The 19,071-nt window shown below is 44.8% G+C and overlaps 1 protein-coding gene across 1 annotated transcript in view; it reads right to left on the bottom strand.

Annotated features, from left to right (window-relative positions):
* Hmga2 (high mobility group AT-hook 2) overlaps positions 1–18,430 on the bottom strand; it is a 114,880-nt gene extending 96,450 nt beyond the window's left edge. Inside the window, exons 1-3 of the mRNA XM_032913027.1 lie at positions 17,905–18,430; positions 15,147–15,233; positions 5,016–5,066 (exon numbers count right to left, since the gene is read on the bottom strand). Of these exons, the coding sequence (XP_032768918.1) occupies positions 5,016–5,066; positions 15,147–15,233; positions 17,905–18,015 (249 nt within the window). The 5' untranslated portion in view covers positions 18,016–18,430. The remainder of the gene's footprint in view (positions 1–5,015; positions 5,067–15,146; positions 15,234–17,904) is intronic.
* Positions 18,431–19,071: the final 641 nt, after the last annotated feature.

Genomic DNA, 19,071 nt, shown 5'->3' on the forward strand with positions numbered 1-19,071 from the left:
TCATACACGTTTTCTCACATAACACTCACACGGATTCTGAGAAGCCCACCTTTTCCAGAGGAGAAATGGGGCCTTGGAATGAACACATAATTTGTTCAAGATGAGTGATGGATCAAAACTTGATTCCAAATCCTGTACATTAGCCCTTGGCTGAGATGGGAAGGTAGGTTCCGTTCTCTCCTATCTTTTTATGTCTGGCCTCTTACTTGCAGACAGACTGAAAATCCAGAAAACTCCTATGGAAATAATAGATTTGAAATCCAATCAAACCATCGAGAGAATAGACCAAAGGAAGCAATGGACAGTAGTGGTCCTCCTAGCCATCTCTAGTTCAGATGCTCACAGGATCACTGGACCCACCAGTCCCTCACCTTTCTAAGGGGCAGGGCTGAGACCAGGCTCTTTTCAGATTTACACATTTTTGGTGAACTAACTCTTGATTAAATACCCAACTACTGATCCCAGTTACATGAAAGGCTCTTTTCCAGGCAGGTTATGTGTGTCTGCAAGATTAATAAGACAGGGTGCGTATCTGAGACCAAATTTATGAAGCAGCAGCTGAGGAGGCTCCAATGTTTGCCACGATTGGTAAAAAACCCAAGGAAAGAGTCAAGACTGAGAATAACGGTCACATTAGGGGGGTGAGCATTCTGTGGTGCAGTTCAAGAAGGAAACAGGTTTTCATTAAACTAATGAAAGCCTGTCGTGAACAGCCCCTGTCTGTCAGTAGATGTGGGTCAAGGTTAATAGACGACACACACACACACACACACACACACACACACACACACACACACACACACACACACACCACGGTCAGAAATGAAGACTGAAAATACAATTGATGTGTTCCAGGGACAGACTGGGGGTGTCTACTGAAAAAGGGAAGCTGCTGCTTGACTCCAGAATTGTGTTGTTGACAGGAGCACTGACTGCTCTTCCAGAGGTCCTGAGTTCAATTCCCAGCAACCACATGATGGCTCACAACCATCTGTAATGGGATCCGATGCCCTCTTCTGGTGTGTCTGAAGATAGCTACAATGTATTCACATACATAAAATAAATCTTTATTAAAGAAAAAAAGAAGAAAGATATCCCCATCTTGGCTCCACCCCATCCTGACTACCACAGTGTACTTTTCTCTCTCATTTCCTCCTCCCCATCCCTTAATTACACACAATGTAATAAGCATGTGCACAAGCATGTTGTTCTTCTTTCTCTTTCTTTCTTTCACTAAATGGCAAATGTTCTTTCCTGGTTGCCATTAGTTGGAGATGGTCTGGGGGGAGTCACTGGGTTCTGCGAAAATTTTCCCTTTCTCTATTACTGACATACCCATCATGCTTCTATATCTTAATAATCCAGTGAGCTGTTTATTGAGTCAACAAACAAAACAAAACCTCATGAAATTACCCGTCTATCTTGTTCACTTGGAGAATTTTAATGTTTTTCACCTATCATGGTGAAACCAAAGGCAATTTGTAACTGTTCTCTATATAGATGTTACATGCAGGTCACCCTGCCTTGAGTAGGGGTAAACTACACTGGAAAAAAGAATGGATCCTTGAACTCCCTTTGAGTCAAGCATATTGTTTAAATAAACTTGTTTTTTTTTTTTTTTTTTCGGAGCTGGGGACCGAACCCAGGGCCTTGCGCTTCCTAGGCAAGCGCTCTACCACTGAGCCAAACCCCCAACCAAACTTGTTTTTTAAAACAAATTATAGGACTTTTTTTTTAAGAAAAAAAAAACACTTTAAGACAAAACCTACAAGAATAAGGGGAATAATCTAGCCTAGTAAATCCAGACAGTTTAAAACTGTATCTCCAATTCAAGGATATCAGGGAATGCAACTGTTGGAAAGCATCATCCCTACATAAAGCACAAGCTCATTTCCTATGGAAAATGCAGTGATTTATTTCTCCATACAAACTTCCCAGCAAATAATGCCACTGAGCCGAAGGCCCCGCTGTGACTGATTGCACAAGTCACCAGCAGAAGATACACAAGCAAAGAGGAAACACGTTGTCTAGAAAAAATACACCATTTCCTTTGATTTCCTCTCCTAAGTGGAGAGACTCTTCTTCTAAGACCAAATCGGGGACTCGCAACCATGCACCACACAAAACTTTCCATTCTCACAGCCAGGAAAAATTACAGACCAGGTAAGTCAATGGGGGGAAGGGAGGGAGGTCACACAGCTGTTGTCAGGAAGCCAAGGTCTACTGGCTGATGCGTCCAAGCACTTCTTAACCAGCTGGACGGTGAGATGCCTATAGTCCAGGTAGCCTCCAAATAAACAAGAACCCCTTGGGGGAAAAATTATACAGACCCTTTAATTGCTCAATGCTAGCATTCTGTCTAAGCTCCACCCCCACAGTTACCTGGCAACAGCCAGGTGTGTCTGACACTGTAAAAGTGGCTGCCTGTCCCCTCCTCTCTCTCTTGCTCTTATCCTCTTCCCCCTTTGTCCCCTCTCTTTCCATTTCCTTTCCCCCTTCTCTTCAAGTGCTCATGGCTGGCCTCTACTCCTCTACTCTTCTTCTCTACTCTCTCTCTCTCTCTCTCTCTCTCTCTCTCTCTCTCTCTCCCCCCCATACCTTCTCAACTCTCTTCCCCATGCCCTGAATAAACTCTATTCTATGCTATACCATCCTGTGGCTGGTCCCTGGGGGGGAGGGATGCCTCAGCATGGGTGCACAGAGGCACCCCCTCCCCCATACCTCACCACACCTCCATAGAACATACCCCCTCCTCTCTTTATCTTTTTATAAGCACATCACTCTCTGTATTTGGTAGAAACAATTTTGTGAGCCACTGAGGGAGTGGCCGTCAACCTGTCAACCAATTCTGGAGCTACAGAATGTTTCAGAAAAGCGCAGACATGACCAAGACCTGTGGAGGTTAACTCGAGAACCTTAGAGTGTACCCTGAAGGTGGTGGGTACGAAAAGCAGGGAGTTACTTGCTAGAAGGTATTTGCCTAGTTAATTTCATCTGTATCCGCTTACAGCTTATTTCATTTAATTTCCCTTTAGTCTTACTAATCCTGACCTCAAAGATATTCGACTGACTATTAGAAAAAGTATTCAGGTCTTTCTTGTTGTGTCATCTGCAGGACTGGGTGTGCTTTCAGAGTCTGGATGCTCAGGAAATACCAGACAGGCCTGCATTTAGCCTGTATTCTCTAGCAACATGTCAGCACTGTGCTAGCTACAAGGGAACAGCAGTGGTACTTTCCGATTTCCAGGAGCAAGTATGTGGCTAACTTCCCAGTTATTGAACCCTGAGTGCCGATAAGAAGGCTGACAGCATCAGACTAGAGAGACCATTAGACTACGGTGTGAGCTGTCTGGGGACACTCTCAGATACGAACAACTTCCAACCAATCAGATAACTGGACCTGAAGTTTAGAAGCTTACAAATGCTAGGCCTTAGAGGCATTGCTAAATGCTGGAGTCCTCTTGGCAGAGGATTCTGACCTCTTCGTGTAGAGCCTTTCTGCTCTATCCTGTCCATACTCTTGACCAGAAGAGCCGGAGAGCATAATGAAATAGCTTGTTCACACTAGTGAGTTCCAGGGAAGTTGATTAGGTCGCACTAGATAACCATGTGTACAAGAGAGGCAATAAAGCCACCAGCTACAGAACCTGCACCTAGAACATGATGCCTAGCCCTGGGGAATATATTTCAGAACATTTAAAGAACTTACTCAGCAAAGAATAAGGAGTAGGGGTAGGGAGGTAGGAGAAGTTGGGTGGAAGGATTGGAGAAGAGTCAGAAAAGAGAACAAATGGGTCCTGTTAATTGTTCTGAAATATTTAAAGGCTTAGTGTGAACGACAAGGAAAGCAACCGCTTTACATATTTCAGGGGTTAGGCATGGAGATGGGTGGGGGCAGGGTTGTTTCCAAAGCAGAATGAAGATTTTCTAAGTCCTGAGCACTTGTGGGGAAGGAAGAGGCAGCCTAGGGGGCTGTGCGACCCCATTGTTTAAGGCACCAGGCTTTAGACTGAAGAATGGCCCTGCAGATAAGATTTGGAGAGAATTCACTTCTTGGGAAGCAGGCTAAATAAAACGCACTCACTTTACCCTCACACTGCATAGCACTGAGATGTTTTTAATCTAAACATCATCCCTGTTTCCTTGTGCTAAGAAATCTAATCCTAACACATGTGGGAGCAGGGGGGGGGGAATACAAGATGAATAAATTAAATGAAAGACAACACCGATGTATAAATAGAAAGCCACACAGAACTGGGGGCTTAAGGACCGGCAAACTAACAGGGGAAAACACAGCCCAGAAGAGCAGGAAGGGACGTTACTAGTCAGAGAGGGCAGGCACAGACGGGAGAAACACTCTGGGGGAGGGGAGCAAAGGAGCAAGGCAGACTGGCTGGGGCCAGATGAGCCAGCCACCTTCTTGAGAAACAGCCTCCTTTGCCTTGGAGACGCCAGTGGGAGAGAGATTCCAGGAGAAGGTGGGTAAGGTGCCTGGCACCAGGGCCTCTCTTGTCCCTATGTAGGATGATAATTAAGGTTTGCCGGGAACACTGGAAATTACACCTGTTTCCTGTAGACGCCAATGTGCTCAAGAACACGCAGACCACCTAGGAAACAAGACCAGTGAAAAAGAAGAGCCGGAGAGGAAACAGAGAGAAGGAGTTTTGAAAAATGACCTCATACACGTTTCCTCTGAATGTTATCAGCACTGTAGGCAACTTCTGAAGGTTCATAATACCTTTCACTCTAGTTACCCAAACCCATAAACAAACCGTCTCTTTGTTACTCTTGGAGGGAGAGGGAAGACTCCTTTGATATGGAAAGAGAAAGAAGGAAGGAGTCACCTCCAGGGAAAACAAACTGTAAATTCTTGGGGACAAATGGTAAGGAGTTAATCTTAGGTCCTGGGCCTTGGTCTTCCAAGGCTTCATCAAGTCAGAAGTTAGCAATTCACACCATCCATAGGGAAAATAAAACCACTCTCTTCCCTTTAAGCATGGGAACTTCTTACTCACCCATTTCCTGGGTCTGCCTCTTGGCCGTTTTTCTCCAATGGTCTCTGCTTTCTGAAAAACAGGGGGGAGAAAAAAAGGAACCATGTAGTCTCCTGCCTGGCAGTATTTACAAGTGCTGGACAGAGGAATACTTTTCCAGTTAGAATGTTCTGGACTGCAGATGAGGTATCAAGAATGTGTCTTTTCGTCTTCTGTGATCTTCAGTGGCTGCTGCTTCTTCACTGTTTGCTGCTATAAAGAGGTATCTATGCAACCCCTCACCATGAAAGACTCCTGTGGAGTGACCCCCTCGGAAATTCATGAAGATGCTTTTGTTAAATCCATTTCGCCTTTGTTTCTGATTGTACAAAGGAAATATTCCCACATCCTGTAATTTATGCAAATTAACATTTTACAGAATGAATGTTCCTTCAGTGGTCAAGACTCTCCTTTTGAAACCAGTTAGAAAAATTAATGCTGACATGTTCATTTTAAACCATCCAACAGTTCTCTCTGCATTACTACGGAAAGCAAATCCACACTTCATCTTAGCCAAAGGGCCAAGAAGCGATGGGAAGCAAGTCTGAGTGTAGGAAATAATTTATAAACGCTTTAATATGAAACAATAAATAGCCGACAACTACTGAATGATTAATTTCCTGTCCTATGCTCTCAACCACCTGTCAATCATTCAGCCTAAAGTAGGAAGAGTAATGGAGGGAGGGGGAGAGAGGATGAAAAAAACAACGAAAAGCACTGATGTGTGTCAGAGATTTAAACCATGGCTGCAGAAAAATAACGAATTAAAGATTGGCATTATTAACAATAACCCCACACTCAACATGAATTTGACACGAATCCACTTCCTCTTAAGTTTGCTTCATGACTAAACTGCATAGATTTTTTTCTGATATTAGTTATTTATTTCTACTTTATTCCAATATTAACATTCATAAAGTAACTAATTAGTTTTAGTCACCCTCATTCCATTCCCCAAGCACATCAATACAACCAGACACACACACACACATACACACACACACACACACACACACACACACACACACACACACCATCTACCTTCTATAAGAAGCACAGGTTTATACTTTTCTGAAGAAAGAGCGGAGAACACACTGTTGTATAAAAGAAACATCCCAAAGTCCCCCTAAAAGAAACATCCCAAGACCCCCTCAACGCAAACGCAATGGAGGCAGACTGAATCAGGACAACTTGTTTTGCAATTTAGTTTTGCTACCTGAATGAAGAGCTAGTGGATCTTGATACAGTGATACTAAAATGTGATATTAAGAGCCTGCGGTGACAAATGAAACCTTCCTTCCCCTTCAACTTACCAAATAAAAATAGATAAATACAAATGATGAGAGAGAGAGAAGAGGGGATGGAGGGGGAAAGGGGGATGAGGGGAGGGAGTGGGGAAGGGAGAGAGAGAGAGAGAGAGAGAGAGAGAGAGAGAGAGAGAGAGAGAGAGAGAGAGAGAGAGAGAATGAGCAGATAGGTAGCTGGCATAGGTATCCAACCACAGGTTAATCCAGATCCATCATTAGCACAAGCTTTATATGATTATAGCATCATCTCTGATTTAATTAAGCATTTAAAGTACTCTGGCTTAAGTTAGGTACATGTGTTACTTTAATCCTTATAGCAGCCTTGTAGCAGCAACATCATGACTTCACTTTGCAGATGCCCAACTAAACCCTTAGATATGTTAGGTCATACACAACGGCCAGTGAGTGATGGCCCTGAAATCTGAACCCAGCTGTCTAACTCTCAAGACTGCTACTACCCTCCTCCCAGTGCTTGACAGGGCTCTGTTACCAGAGCCACTGACTTAGCTTATTTCTGAAAGCTAACAGAAATTTCAGTACTTTTAGGATCTTTAGCTAACTATAAGATTTGAGGTTGCTAATTGCTTCTGGCTTTGTTCAGGGTCAACCAAGGATTCCTCAGTGGTCACAGTTAGAGCACTGTCTCCCCTTTAGTCATGACAGCATGGATTTTAAGGTCAGTGAAAGCTGGGGACACCCAGAAAACCACAATCTTCCCAAATTGTCCCCTGCATGGATGAAGGTTCGCACTTTATAAAGCTTAGGTCCAAAACCTTTCTCTGACATCCTAACTTTATGACCTGTCCCTAAAAGCCTTAATTGGATTTCCTCAGCAAAGTAGAGGTAACTTTAGCTTTGAGGGGTACATCAAGGTACCTGGAAGTGCCTACCCCAAACAAGATGCTCAGTGTCTTTTCATAGCTATCAGAGAGAAGGTTTAAGGCAAAGGTTTCCTTCAAGTTGGTCCAATCCCACAAGCAGTCGAATCAAGGCAAAATGATTCCAGTATACCTGACTTGTCTCCTCTAGAAGAAAACTTTGAAGAAATGCCTGACTGTATGCAGGGACTTGTAAAGGCTCATAGTCCCCTGGGAGAGAGCCTCATTTGAGCTCATCTTTGGAAGCAGCTTAGAGTTCATAGTTTACCCAGGAGTGAATTACAGGAACATGAAACACAGGAAGCCTTTCTCATGGGAACTGGGTGGTCCATGGAATGGAGGAAGGACTGCTATTAACCTTAAAGGTAACGGGGCTTTATCAGGTATTTCTGTTTAATTCTTACATCCTAGGGGCTAGTGATGTGACCTAGCTGTATCTGAAATCTACTCAAGGAGTTTTTTAAAAAAGGATCTCCCTACATTTTAAACTCCGAGAAAACAGATCTCTCAAAGAAAGAGGGGGGAGAGGGAGCCTGGCAAATAAGATAAGTTTTAAACCATTGTCCCATTTACAAAAAAGCCCATTGAGAAATAAAATTCATACCATTAACGAAAGGGCGCAAGATCACGATTATCGTTCCGACTTGTTAAAAGTAAACTTGCTCCCCTGGTCTTAGAGGCTGGTGTCCCATGTAAACTGAAACCCTCCTCTGAGATGACATCTAGGAGGAACATGCCGGCTGCTCTGTGTGGCCCCGATCTGGGAGGCTTGCTTGTTCTTTAAAACCCACATTACAGAAACATTCTGATCCAACTCCACAAAGGCTGCAAAACAAGCTGGGGGTTTTAGTTTGTAAACCAGATTAGCTCCAGGCTTTTCAGATACTGGGAAATTGTGCCTTTAGCAGGCTTGTGTATGTGTCTTTAATGCTCACTGGGACACTCTCTTTCAAAGAAGGCAAACAAAACACGGAGGGCACTTGTTTTAAAGCATCAGCAACATATACAATATTGTAAAGGCAAATGTTTGCCTTGCTTTCTCTGGGATAGATTTTGGTTCTGTACTTCACACACACACACACACATAATTGAGACATAACTAATTCTAAGTGTTTTCTGCTGTTATAGAGGGAAAGAGAGAGAGAACCAGTAGGCTTTCTGCCCTGGAGAAAACTAAACTTTCAAACTTACCAGCGCCATTACATCCCACACACCTTAAGGTGCTTTCTTCCCTGGCTGCCTTCATTATATTCTTCATGACTTGGCAAAGTGCATAATTCAGAATTGTTTCCTAAATTTTAAATGTTCAGAGGCAAGTCTGTGAAAGTGTGGGGCCACAGTGAATGGAAGAACTATCTCTTTCTTTAAGAGCTGATGGGTACGTTGAGCCTGTGTGGCTATTTCCATATTTAAAAAAATATTTATCTTGTGAACATCTCTCCCTTGACTTGGGAAATGTTGATGGTTGGTGCCAGCATATCGGAGACAGTATCTACTACCTGTTTGTGAAAGGAAGTAAAGAGAGGGAAGAAGGGAAGGAGGAGAGGGAGGTGAGGAAGAAGAGACAGAGAGGAGAGAAAAGGATAGAGAGGCAAGAAGCACGTGTGTGTGTGTGTGTGTGTGTGTGTGTGTGTGTGTGTGTGTGTGTTTTCCCTATTCCCATCAAACCTCAGGAGCTTGGTAAAGCTTTAAAGCTATCTCCTATAGTCTTTTCATTTGACAAACAGTAAGACATTTGCACTGTGGCAATCTCCAAACGAATTATTTTGGGGCTCAGGGTCTCTGAGCATTGGTGGCAAAAGACACATATTTCTCCACCTTCGTGACTTGGAGACAGCCGCACTTGAAGTTTCTCATACATTTACGTCTGTCTGAATGGTAGTCAAGGAAGATGAGACACATCGACCTTGTGGTTGGAACTGTATAAACACTGGGCAATCCCCAGAAATGGAAAGATGAGCTTCAGGGAGGTTGAACCCTGGGCGTGTGGCAGTTTACAACTTTGAATCAGGTTTATTGTTTGTGAGGACCACAGTGATCCTCACCCTTTAAATGACCCATCTATGGGTGAAGGGGCCCGGCAAGACCACAGGATTGAATAGGAACTCAAATGTAATGTAACACACTACTGCTTTTAAACACTGCTCTTACAAAGAGTCCCTATTGAGTCTGTAGGTCTCCAGAACACTTCTACTTAAGTAGGGCAGCCATTCCCTCCCCAGGGTCCCACTTCATGGGAGATTCAATAGTGTGGTGGACTTCTACAGGAATTGAACCAGACACAACCTAATGGCAAGACTGAAGAGATCTTTCCTTCACGGAGATGGTCTCATATACAAAATGAAATCACCAGAGGCAAGGTGTGAGAAGAAGAAGGGAATTTAAAAAAGAAAAGGAAAATGAAAGAGGAAAAAAACAAGAAAAGAAAATTTTAAAAAGAAAATACCTTAGGATAAATGAGTAGTGACAGGAAAATATTTTCAGTATTCCTATATTCCTGTGAATAAATGAACAAGAGTGATGACTTGGAACCAAGAGGCTAATTCAAGTCTAACTTCAGGTCAAGCTCAGACATTTAGACAGCTATTCAATTTTTACCATTCTAAATAGTCTCATTGTAGTTTCTGTTATAGTGAACATTACATATGAGCCAGGAATCCTTATTTCAAACCAGTAAGTGTTTGAACACAGAAAGAGAACTAGGAAATTAAAAAAACTAACAAAAAGAGCTGCATGCAAAAGGGGCTTTGTTTATCTTCTTATATTTGTATTCTCATTTTTTTTAAAGATTAAAGCATGCTTGAACCCAAGAGTCTATAAAACATGAGGACATCTAATCAAAACCTAGAAAAATAAACTCTTTTAGCTTCCCTAAAATAACAACAACAACAACAATAATAATATAATAACAAGCAGTGTGAACCAACACACACTGGCATTGAATTCAACTGGACTAATCATTTGGCCTAAACATTGAGTAAATTCTCATTTCATCATTTCAATAACCTAGCTCTGTGGTTTCTCAAGTTTAAGTACCACCATTTTTAGTCTTGAAAAGATACAATTTGCTTACATCATGTAGAAAACCCCATTGTGCATTGCGGCTCACGCTCATGTACCCAAGGAATCCCATGCATGAGTTCTCCTCTTATTATTTCGCTCATCTGCTTCCACATACACGTAGAGTAAGTTTAAACCAGAGCCGAAATTGTTGGAAAAGTTCTCTCGCTCAAAGCTGGAGACTTCCCTACTCTAAACTTCCCTTCCTCTTTCGCAATCAGATTAAATAGCAATAGTGTTTACAGGAAAGCTAGGGGGTGTTAGTCCAGTGGTCAAGCACTCTCCTAGCCTGTGCAAGGTCTCAGACTCTGCTTCGGGCACTAAAAGATAAACAAACAAATAAATGGCAGAATATGCCATTCAAAATTGTTCAGTGTGTGAAGCTATACAAATAAGCATAAGCCAGTTTTAAAATATTGCTGGTTCTCTGGTCACCCTTTTCTTCCGGTTAGCTGAGCACAGGCATTCAGCTAAGGACTTTAGCATCCGGGGTTCCGAACTTAAGTTTCCACCCTTGTGTAAGCTGTGTGGTTCCAAGGTGAACTCTGGAAACCGCAATAGGTCAGCTCATAAGACAAGGCAGGCTTAAATGACTGGCAAAAAAAATGCTCCTCACCACCCTGTCTTTTCTCAACAAAGAGCTGAAATGCGATAGAATCCCAATATGGAACATTCAACCTCCTTTGCAAAGTGATCTGTTGAGGCCCTGAGATGATATGGGTCAAAGATATAGGTCAGCTGAAGTCATCCGGGGCTCTGGAGGAAAGAGGTAAGAGACCTGGTAGTTTCCAGAGAAATAGTAGTGTGGGTCTCCCTGGTGTAAAGTAACAAGATTAGAATAACCCTGATGTACCTGAATCTCCCTGATTTGTGTCACAAGCTAAGATAACTTGACGGTGGTGTCCTATGGAATTTACAGACTCACTGAAGCTTTTTCTCCCCCGGCAAAGTGAGGCTTTAAGAACTGAGTTTCCCACTGAAGTAAGTCAACTCGAAAGATTGAAAGCGCAGCGACAATAACGCCTTGGTTCTACCTGCCTTATGTGTGCTCTGCTGGGACCCTCGAGTCTCACAGAAGAACTTACCTGCTCATTACAGCACACAGGGATCCCAGTAAGTCATACTAGCGCTATAGAAACTACAGGCTGGAGCTTCATGGTCATCCCAGGGTCATCTTGGACCGAATCAACAAAGACTGCTTCTGTCCCTCTCTACCACGAACTTGAGTCCTCTAAAGAAAATCCTGTCCTTGCCCAGCAGCTGTCCTCTGCAGTTGATGCGAAATGATGAATAAGTCCCACCTTCCTTTTCTATCCCTAAATTGTCCTTGATATTCGTAGTGATTTGTGGAAAAAATAAAATTTATTCCAGGAATGCAAATGATGTGGACTCAGTCTGCAGAGTACCCAGTTAGCCTCGGGGCTTGTTTCCGTTATGTGTGATGATGGAATTAAATGTTTATTCTGAATGTGTTATCTCAAGTGTACAGACTTTGCCCAGATACAACTTACACTCTGTGTTCTGTTCTCTAGTCTGGCCATGGCACCTCAAGCGAAAGGGGGGGGGGGACCAAGCAAACTTCTGAGATTATGAATTAGGGTTTCCTCGTGCCTGAAATCTTTCTGATGAGACTTCATTCAACACCTTCACAAGGGCCTGAATGGGACCCGCTTTGAAGCTTGAAGCTGTTTGACCTGTGGCCTGAAGTAGAGATTTGAGTGTCCACCCTTCAGAGTTCTCTCCTGATTAAAAGGGAACAACAAAATTCTATGAAGGAGATGACACCATCCTGCTCTCTGAACAGAAGAAAGGTGAAAATAGGAAGCATCTTCAGTCAAGCCCACCCACAAGAGGAATATAACACAATGCAAAGGTTAGGAGATAACTGGTCACCGATATCCCTGGAGCTAGAAACAAATGACCGTAAAGGTAAAGACATACATTCACATACTCAGACAAACCATTAGTCCAGAAGATATCAACTTCTAATTTCACTTTTATTAAGGTTAATAAATTAATTTTGATGGAAAAATAATTATCATCTCCTTCATACATTCTAAACACAACAAATTGCCTTTTTACAAATTTGTTTCTTGTCCATGTCACAAAAAAAAAATCAACTCTATTGAAATGTAAAGAATAGCTAATTTAGTAACTAGTTATTCACCTGGTCTTGTAGCATTCTGCATGCACTTTCTCACTGCTAAGTTTCTAATGAGCAATTTTGTTTTTAAATGCCCAAGGCCAGTTGCTCAGTCCAAGCATAAACTTAGTTAAAAAAAAAAAAAAAAAGATTCCAAACCAGCAAGAAAATTTAAACAGCATCCATCAGGACTCCAATGTACACTACATCTCCCCTTACTTAAAGATTCGTTTCTCTCAAGTACTTACTAGCTCTCTCTCTCTCTCTTTCTCTCTCTCTCCATCCCCCATTGTGTGTGTGTGTGTGTGTGTGTGTGTGTGTGTGTGAGATGCCCAGAGTACAGAAAAATACTCACTTCATTAATCATATAGAAGGCTTTCTCACACATATTCAGCTTAATCTGGTAAGGTATTTTCATCTTGCATGTTTTGAACTGTATAGCTCTTCCTGAAAAGGGTTTTCAGTTCAGAAACATCATAATGAAACCCGCCTTTTTAGAATACACTACACAGTTGGTGGTCCTGTGTATAAAGGCATAGGAGCATCCCCAATGAAAACATTTGGAAGTGAAACACCTTAATTTTATCCATTCCAGATATGATTTATCAATATCCTCAATGTCATCTTCTCCAAGAGAAGTGTGACTTATAGAGGTGAAGAAAAATAGCAGTCAAGTTCTAGGCTAATGGACTTATTCACATTTGTAACATTTTATACTTGTAAACTGTTACTTTTGTAAAATGTAAAGTCTTACATTTTAAATGTTTACCCTTATAAACATTTGTAACAGAAGTATATGAAATGATGCTGCCTGAAAGAATGAAGGATTTCAGAGAAAGGTCTTCAGTGAGGGGAGGGGTATTTGTGTTCTAGCAATCACACAAGCGTGTATACGGACAAGAGGAATTGCAGGAAGAGGGCAGCCTAGCGGGGCCAGCTGTAGATACTTCTGGCAAAAGTCACTGAAAACCAAACATGCTTGGAAATGGATATGCTTTATCTGTTTTGTTTCTTTATATGTTAAATCAGGCACAAGTTTTACCATCCCTTCTGTCCACAATAAACCTCTTAAAGAGACCATGATGAGACCATTCCTACCTATTCATTCAAGTGGAAGAGTTATACAGGGACATCAAGGAGATAATCCACTTTCTGTCTTATATTAACTTTCAAATCATGTATTTACAGTGAGTTTTAAAGATGCCTTAACTTATATTATGATGAATCAGTTTCAGAGTGATCACATCATATTTGCAATATCTACTAATACCTACCAAGACACTCCTGTGCTGCCCCTGGGAACACAGGTAAATAAGTGTCACAGAAACACAACACAGGATCTTTTGGGTAAAAAAAAAAAAAAAGTCCTATTTTAGTTCCTTTATAAATAGAAGAAAGAGAAAGCACTCCTACTAGGAATACCAGATTATGTGTTACTTAAATAGCAAGGTTATTTAGAGACGACTGGGAGATAATTGGTTAAATATTCACTACAGAGCTCAACTTTAAAAGGCAGTTAATTCAAATGTTAGAGAAACCTGCTCTTTCAATAGCCAGAAGTGATAATGACGCCCTAAGTGGCCTTTCTACATCACCAGTCCCTATGACAGGCATGGACCACTGAGAAGCACCCCATGTAATGTGGTTAGTGCCATCCTCTCAACACAGGAAAATACACACAGGAGATTAATTTCCCCAAGGATAGGCACAGAGCCTTTTTTTTTTTTTAATGTTGCATAGTTCAATCTATTGAGAAGGTGTGTGGGGATTTACTTCTCATTTTGAACCATTACTTTTGATGACAACACAGAATCACAAATAAGATGCAAACTGTCACCAATTTTTTTATAAGACCAAAAGGCGACATATAGTCTTCATCCTTTCTTTCTGTAGCCATTTATTTACTCAAAGATACTTCCTCTTTGCTACCACACATGACCAACATGAAATGACTTTAAAGGTGCAATTTAAAATCTGTTTTTTAAAAATTGTCACACTTAATTGGATTCTATTGCATCCCCCACTACCACTATATATAAATATATATTTATTTATATATATAATATATATAATATTTGTTTTAAAAATTTAAAATTGTCACACAACAGGTCTGGGGGAAAGTTTCTTCTAATTATGACACCATATCATGCAGATCTGATCCAAACAGCATACTTTGTCACCACATTTAAAGCTGTGAAACTCATGAAACTCTTTTCAGTGACCCATAATTGGATTTCTTTTTAATTAGCATATATTTGGCAAGTGCTTAACATTAATGGGGGGGGGAGACTTGGCTTCTAGTCATCATGTAAATAAGCACTGAATAAATTAATCTCAATTATTTTCCCCCCAGAGGAAATTGCAGGAATACCACCACGTGTCAAAATCTCTAGCTTTGATTTATTCTCAACTAGTTCACCATGGGTGTAAATATTAACAGTTTCATTTCTACCCCCAGCCCTCACCCCATTCTCCCCCACCCCTTAAGGGCTATACTATTTGATGACTTTTTTGTTTGCCTAAAATCACTGTATTTTCAGGAAGCTTTTAAGCTAAGCCTCAACCCAGGAAGGGGGAGGAGGTTTAAGACCCATATAACAAACACAGGGAAAATGTCTTGAGTTACCCAGCTGAGAACAGTCCTCAGATGTGTAGATTTAGAATGGAAAAAACGTACATGGAAGTCATTGATAACATTGGAAAAGCTTGCATTGGAAACTCTCACCTTTTGAGCTGCTTTCGAGGGGCTCTTGTTCTTGCTGCCTTTGGGTCTTCCTCTGGGTCTCTTAGGAGAGGGCTCACAGGTTGGCTCCTGATTGTAAAGAGGAAAGACAAGCTGTTGTGGCTAAAGACCGGCTGAAAGAAATCCATCCTGACTCTGGCTGTGTCTTCTGCATACGCTGCTTAACCAACCTGTAACCAACCTGCTGGAAGTCATTCGGTAAATGCATAGTTGGATGGTGGTGGTACAGCTTTGACCAAAGGAAAAAACATAGAGCTATAGTCTGAATCCCAGTGTTCAAGGAGGAAGCTATTTACCCCGTGAAAACTGGGTTGTATCTCCAAATCGGAATGACGGCAAACCCTGGGAGAGCCGTTCTAGAAAAGCATATGATTTTAGAGGTACGAAGTAAAGTCTGCATGGCTATGATGCCCTTGGCAACTCACAGAAATAACAAACATTTTTATATGAGTACCACTACCCATTTCAAACAACAAAAACAATCGTGGATAGCTGGAAAGATAGATCCCCCCAAAAAAAAAAAAAAAAAATGCATGGCCTGCAGTCACCTCTATGTGCCTGTGTTCCAGGTGGTTTAGGATTCAACCCACACATTCTGAGTGAAATGTTGGAGCGATTATCCAAACTCTTCAGCTCAGAATAATTCCACACCCCCTAAAAATTTCCAAATAATTATGGTAAATCTGAGGTGGGAGGTTTTGCTTGAATTATCTAGATAATTGCTTCAATTCTCCACTTCCTTTTGGAGAGACAGGCATGGTTTCCAGTCAAAATTCAAATATCTTTTTTTTTTTTTTACAAAAATAAACATGTTGTCTTCAAAAACGTTTTTAAGAAAGAAACTCTTGGGCGGAGGAGGGGTGGACTGGGAAGAAAACCGGGGTAGTGGGGAGAAAAATCTAAGTATCTGGGAAAGAGAAATTGAAACAGCCACGAGGTCACCAGGTATATGAACGTTTTACTTTATTGGGTGCTAGGTTGAGTAGCCAATACTCAGTCAGCAGTTAAGAAAATGCGGCGATAGATTCGCCGGGAACGCTGAGCGTCTCCCGGGTGAATCATCTGCTCTTGTTTCATTCAGACTGGGTGCTTAAATGAGCCTAATTACAACTCCTGAGCGTTCTCAATGGAAGTTCTCATTCTAGAGAGCGGGGGAGGGGGATAGCGGAGGGGGGTGCTTAGAAACTCCCACTGGATACTAGCGCCAGTGGGCACTTGGAGCAAACACATCGGAAACACATTTTTCTTTGTGAACTCGGCCTTAACTCAAAGGTAAAAACTCCCAGCCACCTCCGGATCCCATTGCGTTTTCCTTTAGACTTTGGGGGAGGGGGTGCGATTAGTAGAATTCAGAAAACCTGGGTGGCTGGTGGGGAGCAAGGGGGTAGAGCGGAGACTTCCTGGGAGGTGTAAAACAGGATCCAAATGCACTGTAAAGTGTCGCTAAGGGCAGAGCGGGAAAACTCGGAGGCCTCTAGATTAGTTTGTTTCCTTTGATGATTTCCAAAAGGTACACTCCTCATTTTCCTAAACACACCAGCAAACATTCTTCGATTTCCCACCTAGCGCTTTGGGGGCAATTTGGGACTTTAGGATTATTTTCTAATCCGCTCGAGGGAGGCGATTTAAAGCAAAATTAGAAATGAGATTTTTTTTTTTTTTAAGGCCGGGAAGGGAGTTTAACTGTTCTCAATGGACGCGTCCCTAGGCTTGGAAATTACTACGGACGCCCCAACCCCCGCCCGCCCGCCCGCCCCCGGCCCTGAGCGCAACGCACAGCTCTGCAATAGCCGGCTGCACGCTTAATTAGTTGCATCCGCAGACAAAACCCTCCATTCCGCGGGGTCCTGGGTGCCCCTCGACCATCCCTTCCCAGCCCCCAGCCACTCGCCAAGGAGGACGCTAAAACTTGGGCTGCTCAGAGGCGCGGGATCAAGGAGCCAAAGGGGGACCCGGCTCCTGGCGGGAAGCGACCCTAGCTACTGTGCACGCTCCTTCCAAAGCTCCCAGGGCGAAGCGCGTTTCCCGGGCCCGCGGGGGCCTGGGATCCCCCGGGCTCCCCTTCCCCGCCAGCCCGGAAGGCTTCAGCAGCTCGGCGGGCTTTTAAAGATCCCGAGGAGCAACCGGAGGGCAGTAGGCTCCGCACGCGTTCTTTGTCGGGAGGGCGCGAGCCTTGGGCCATGGAGTGTGGGGAGGGCACCGAGGAGACCGCCGAGGCGCACCAGCCTCCTGCGGGAAGGCGGCCCCGAGAAGCTGGTGGAAGCCGCGGGACTCAGAGCCTCCGACTCGCCGCGTCCTGACCCTCCTGAACGCCCCAGTCGCCCGGTCGCCAAAAGCGGCTGACAAAGCGACGCTTTTAATCCGTGGGACCCCAGAGACTCGATGTCCCCCCAGCCACGCCGCGCCGCTCCAGGGCTGCTCACAATAGCGAAAGTCCCGGTCCACGCCTCGCGCGACCCTACCTCCCGCCCGGTGGCTGCAGCGAGCCGCGGGACCCCCAGCTCCTGGAGCCTTGGGGCGCGGGGATATGAGAAGACTGCGCGGGGACACGGGAAGACTGCTCTGCTCACTCGCCAGGGGGACTCAGTCTCCCGCCCACCTACACCCGGGTGGCCGGCGGGCTAGCTTGCGCCGCCGTGGCCGCTGCGCTCCCGCGCTCCGGTCGCCCGGCGTGTCGCGGGGCCCCGGGGCAGAGGCGTCGCGGGTGGGCTGAGTGGCCCCTCCGCGCCGGCGTACTGACTTGCGGCTGCTTCCTGGGTCGGCCGCGTCCTCGCTTCTGTGGCGCCGGGGTGGCAGGTTGTCCCTGGGCTGATGTGGACGGCTGCCCGGCGCCCTCACCGCGTGCGCTCATCCTGCCTCCCGCCGCCGCTACCGCTGCCTCCGCCGGTACCGCCGCTGCAGCCGCTCGGCCTCCGCTGCCTCGGATCCGCCCAACACCTTTCGGGAGACGGGATGGAGAGAGCTGGAGAGGGCAGGGGCGGCGAGAGCGGGCGAGCTGGCGCGCGCTGGGGGCTGCTGCTGCTTAGGCTGCCGCCGCTGCCACCACCAACACCGGACGTCCAGCAGCTGCCAAAAAGAGAGAGGGGAGGGAGGAAGAGTGGAGGAGGAGGAGAGGAGGAGGAAAGGAGGAGGAAAGGAGGAGGCGCTGCGGGCGGTGGGTGGCGGAGGTGGAGGTGGAGGTGGAGGTAGCGAGAGGAGGCGGGAAGCGAGGGAGAGGGAGAGTTGGAGGTGGAAAGGGTTCCTCTCTCCGCTACGGCTCGGGAGTTGTGGGTACTGGGACGCTCGGCAGCGGCTTGGAATGGGAAGAGACTTGGAGTGAATTGTGTCCCTTGAAATGTTAGGCGGGGAAAGAATTCCTCCTCCTCTCCCCCACCCCAGAGGGAGAGAGGGAGAGGGAGGGAGAGAAGAAAGGAGGGGGAGGAGGGAGACAGAGACACGGAGAGACACAGGGAGAGGGACAGAGACAGAAAAACACAGAGAGAAGACAGACGGGGAGACAGAAACAAAGAGACAGAACGAGACAGAAACAGAGACTGTGCGGTCAGAAAGCAAGGAGAGAGTGGGAAGGTTCTGCCGGGATCCAGTGGGGCACTCAGCTCTACTCCAGCAAGGAACAGAGCAGTGGGTGGCACCGCGCCTCCTCGGGTGGCGGGGTCAGGCGGCGGCGGCGGCCCTGCCGAGACGCAGAGGGACAAGCTGCTAGCCTCTGCGTTCTGCACCCAGAGCGCCCAGCCCGGGATGCAAGTTTTCTGAGTTACTGCCCCGGATCCAAGGGGGATGAGTGTGTGCGTGTGCTCGCGCGCGGGCGTGTGTGTGTATGTGTGTGAGTGTGTGTACGCGCGCTTGCACTTGCGGAGGAGGTGGCGGGAGTGGGGAGTGCCCACCTCTGATCGTGGGCGGATAAAGG

Source organism: Rattus rattus, chromosome 1, assembly GCF_011064425.1.
Source record: "Rattus rattus isolate New Zealand chromosome 1, Rrattus_CSIRO_v1, whole genome shotgun sequence".
NCBI classification, from domain to species: Eukaryota; Metazoa; Chordata; class Mammalia; order Rodentia; family Muridae; genus Rattus; species Rattus rattus.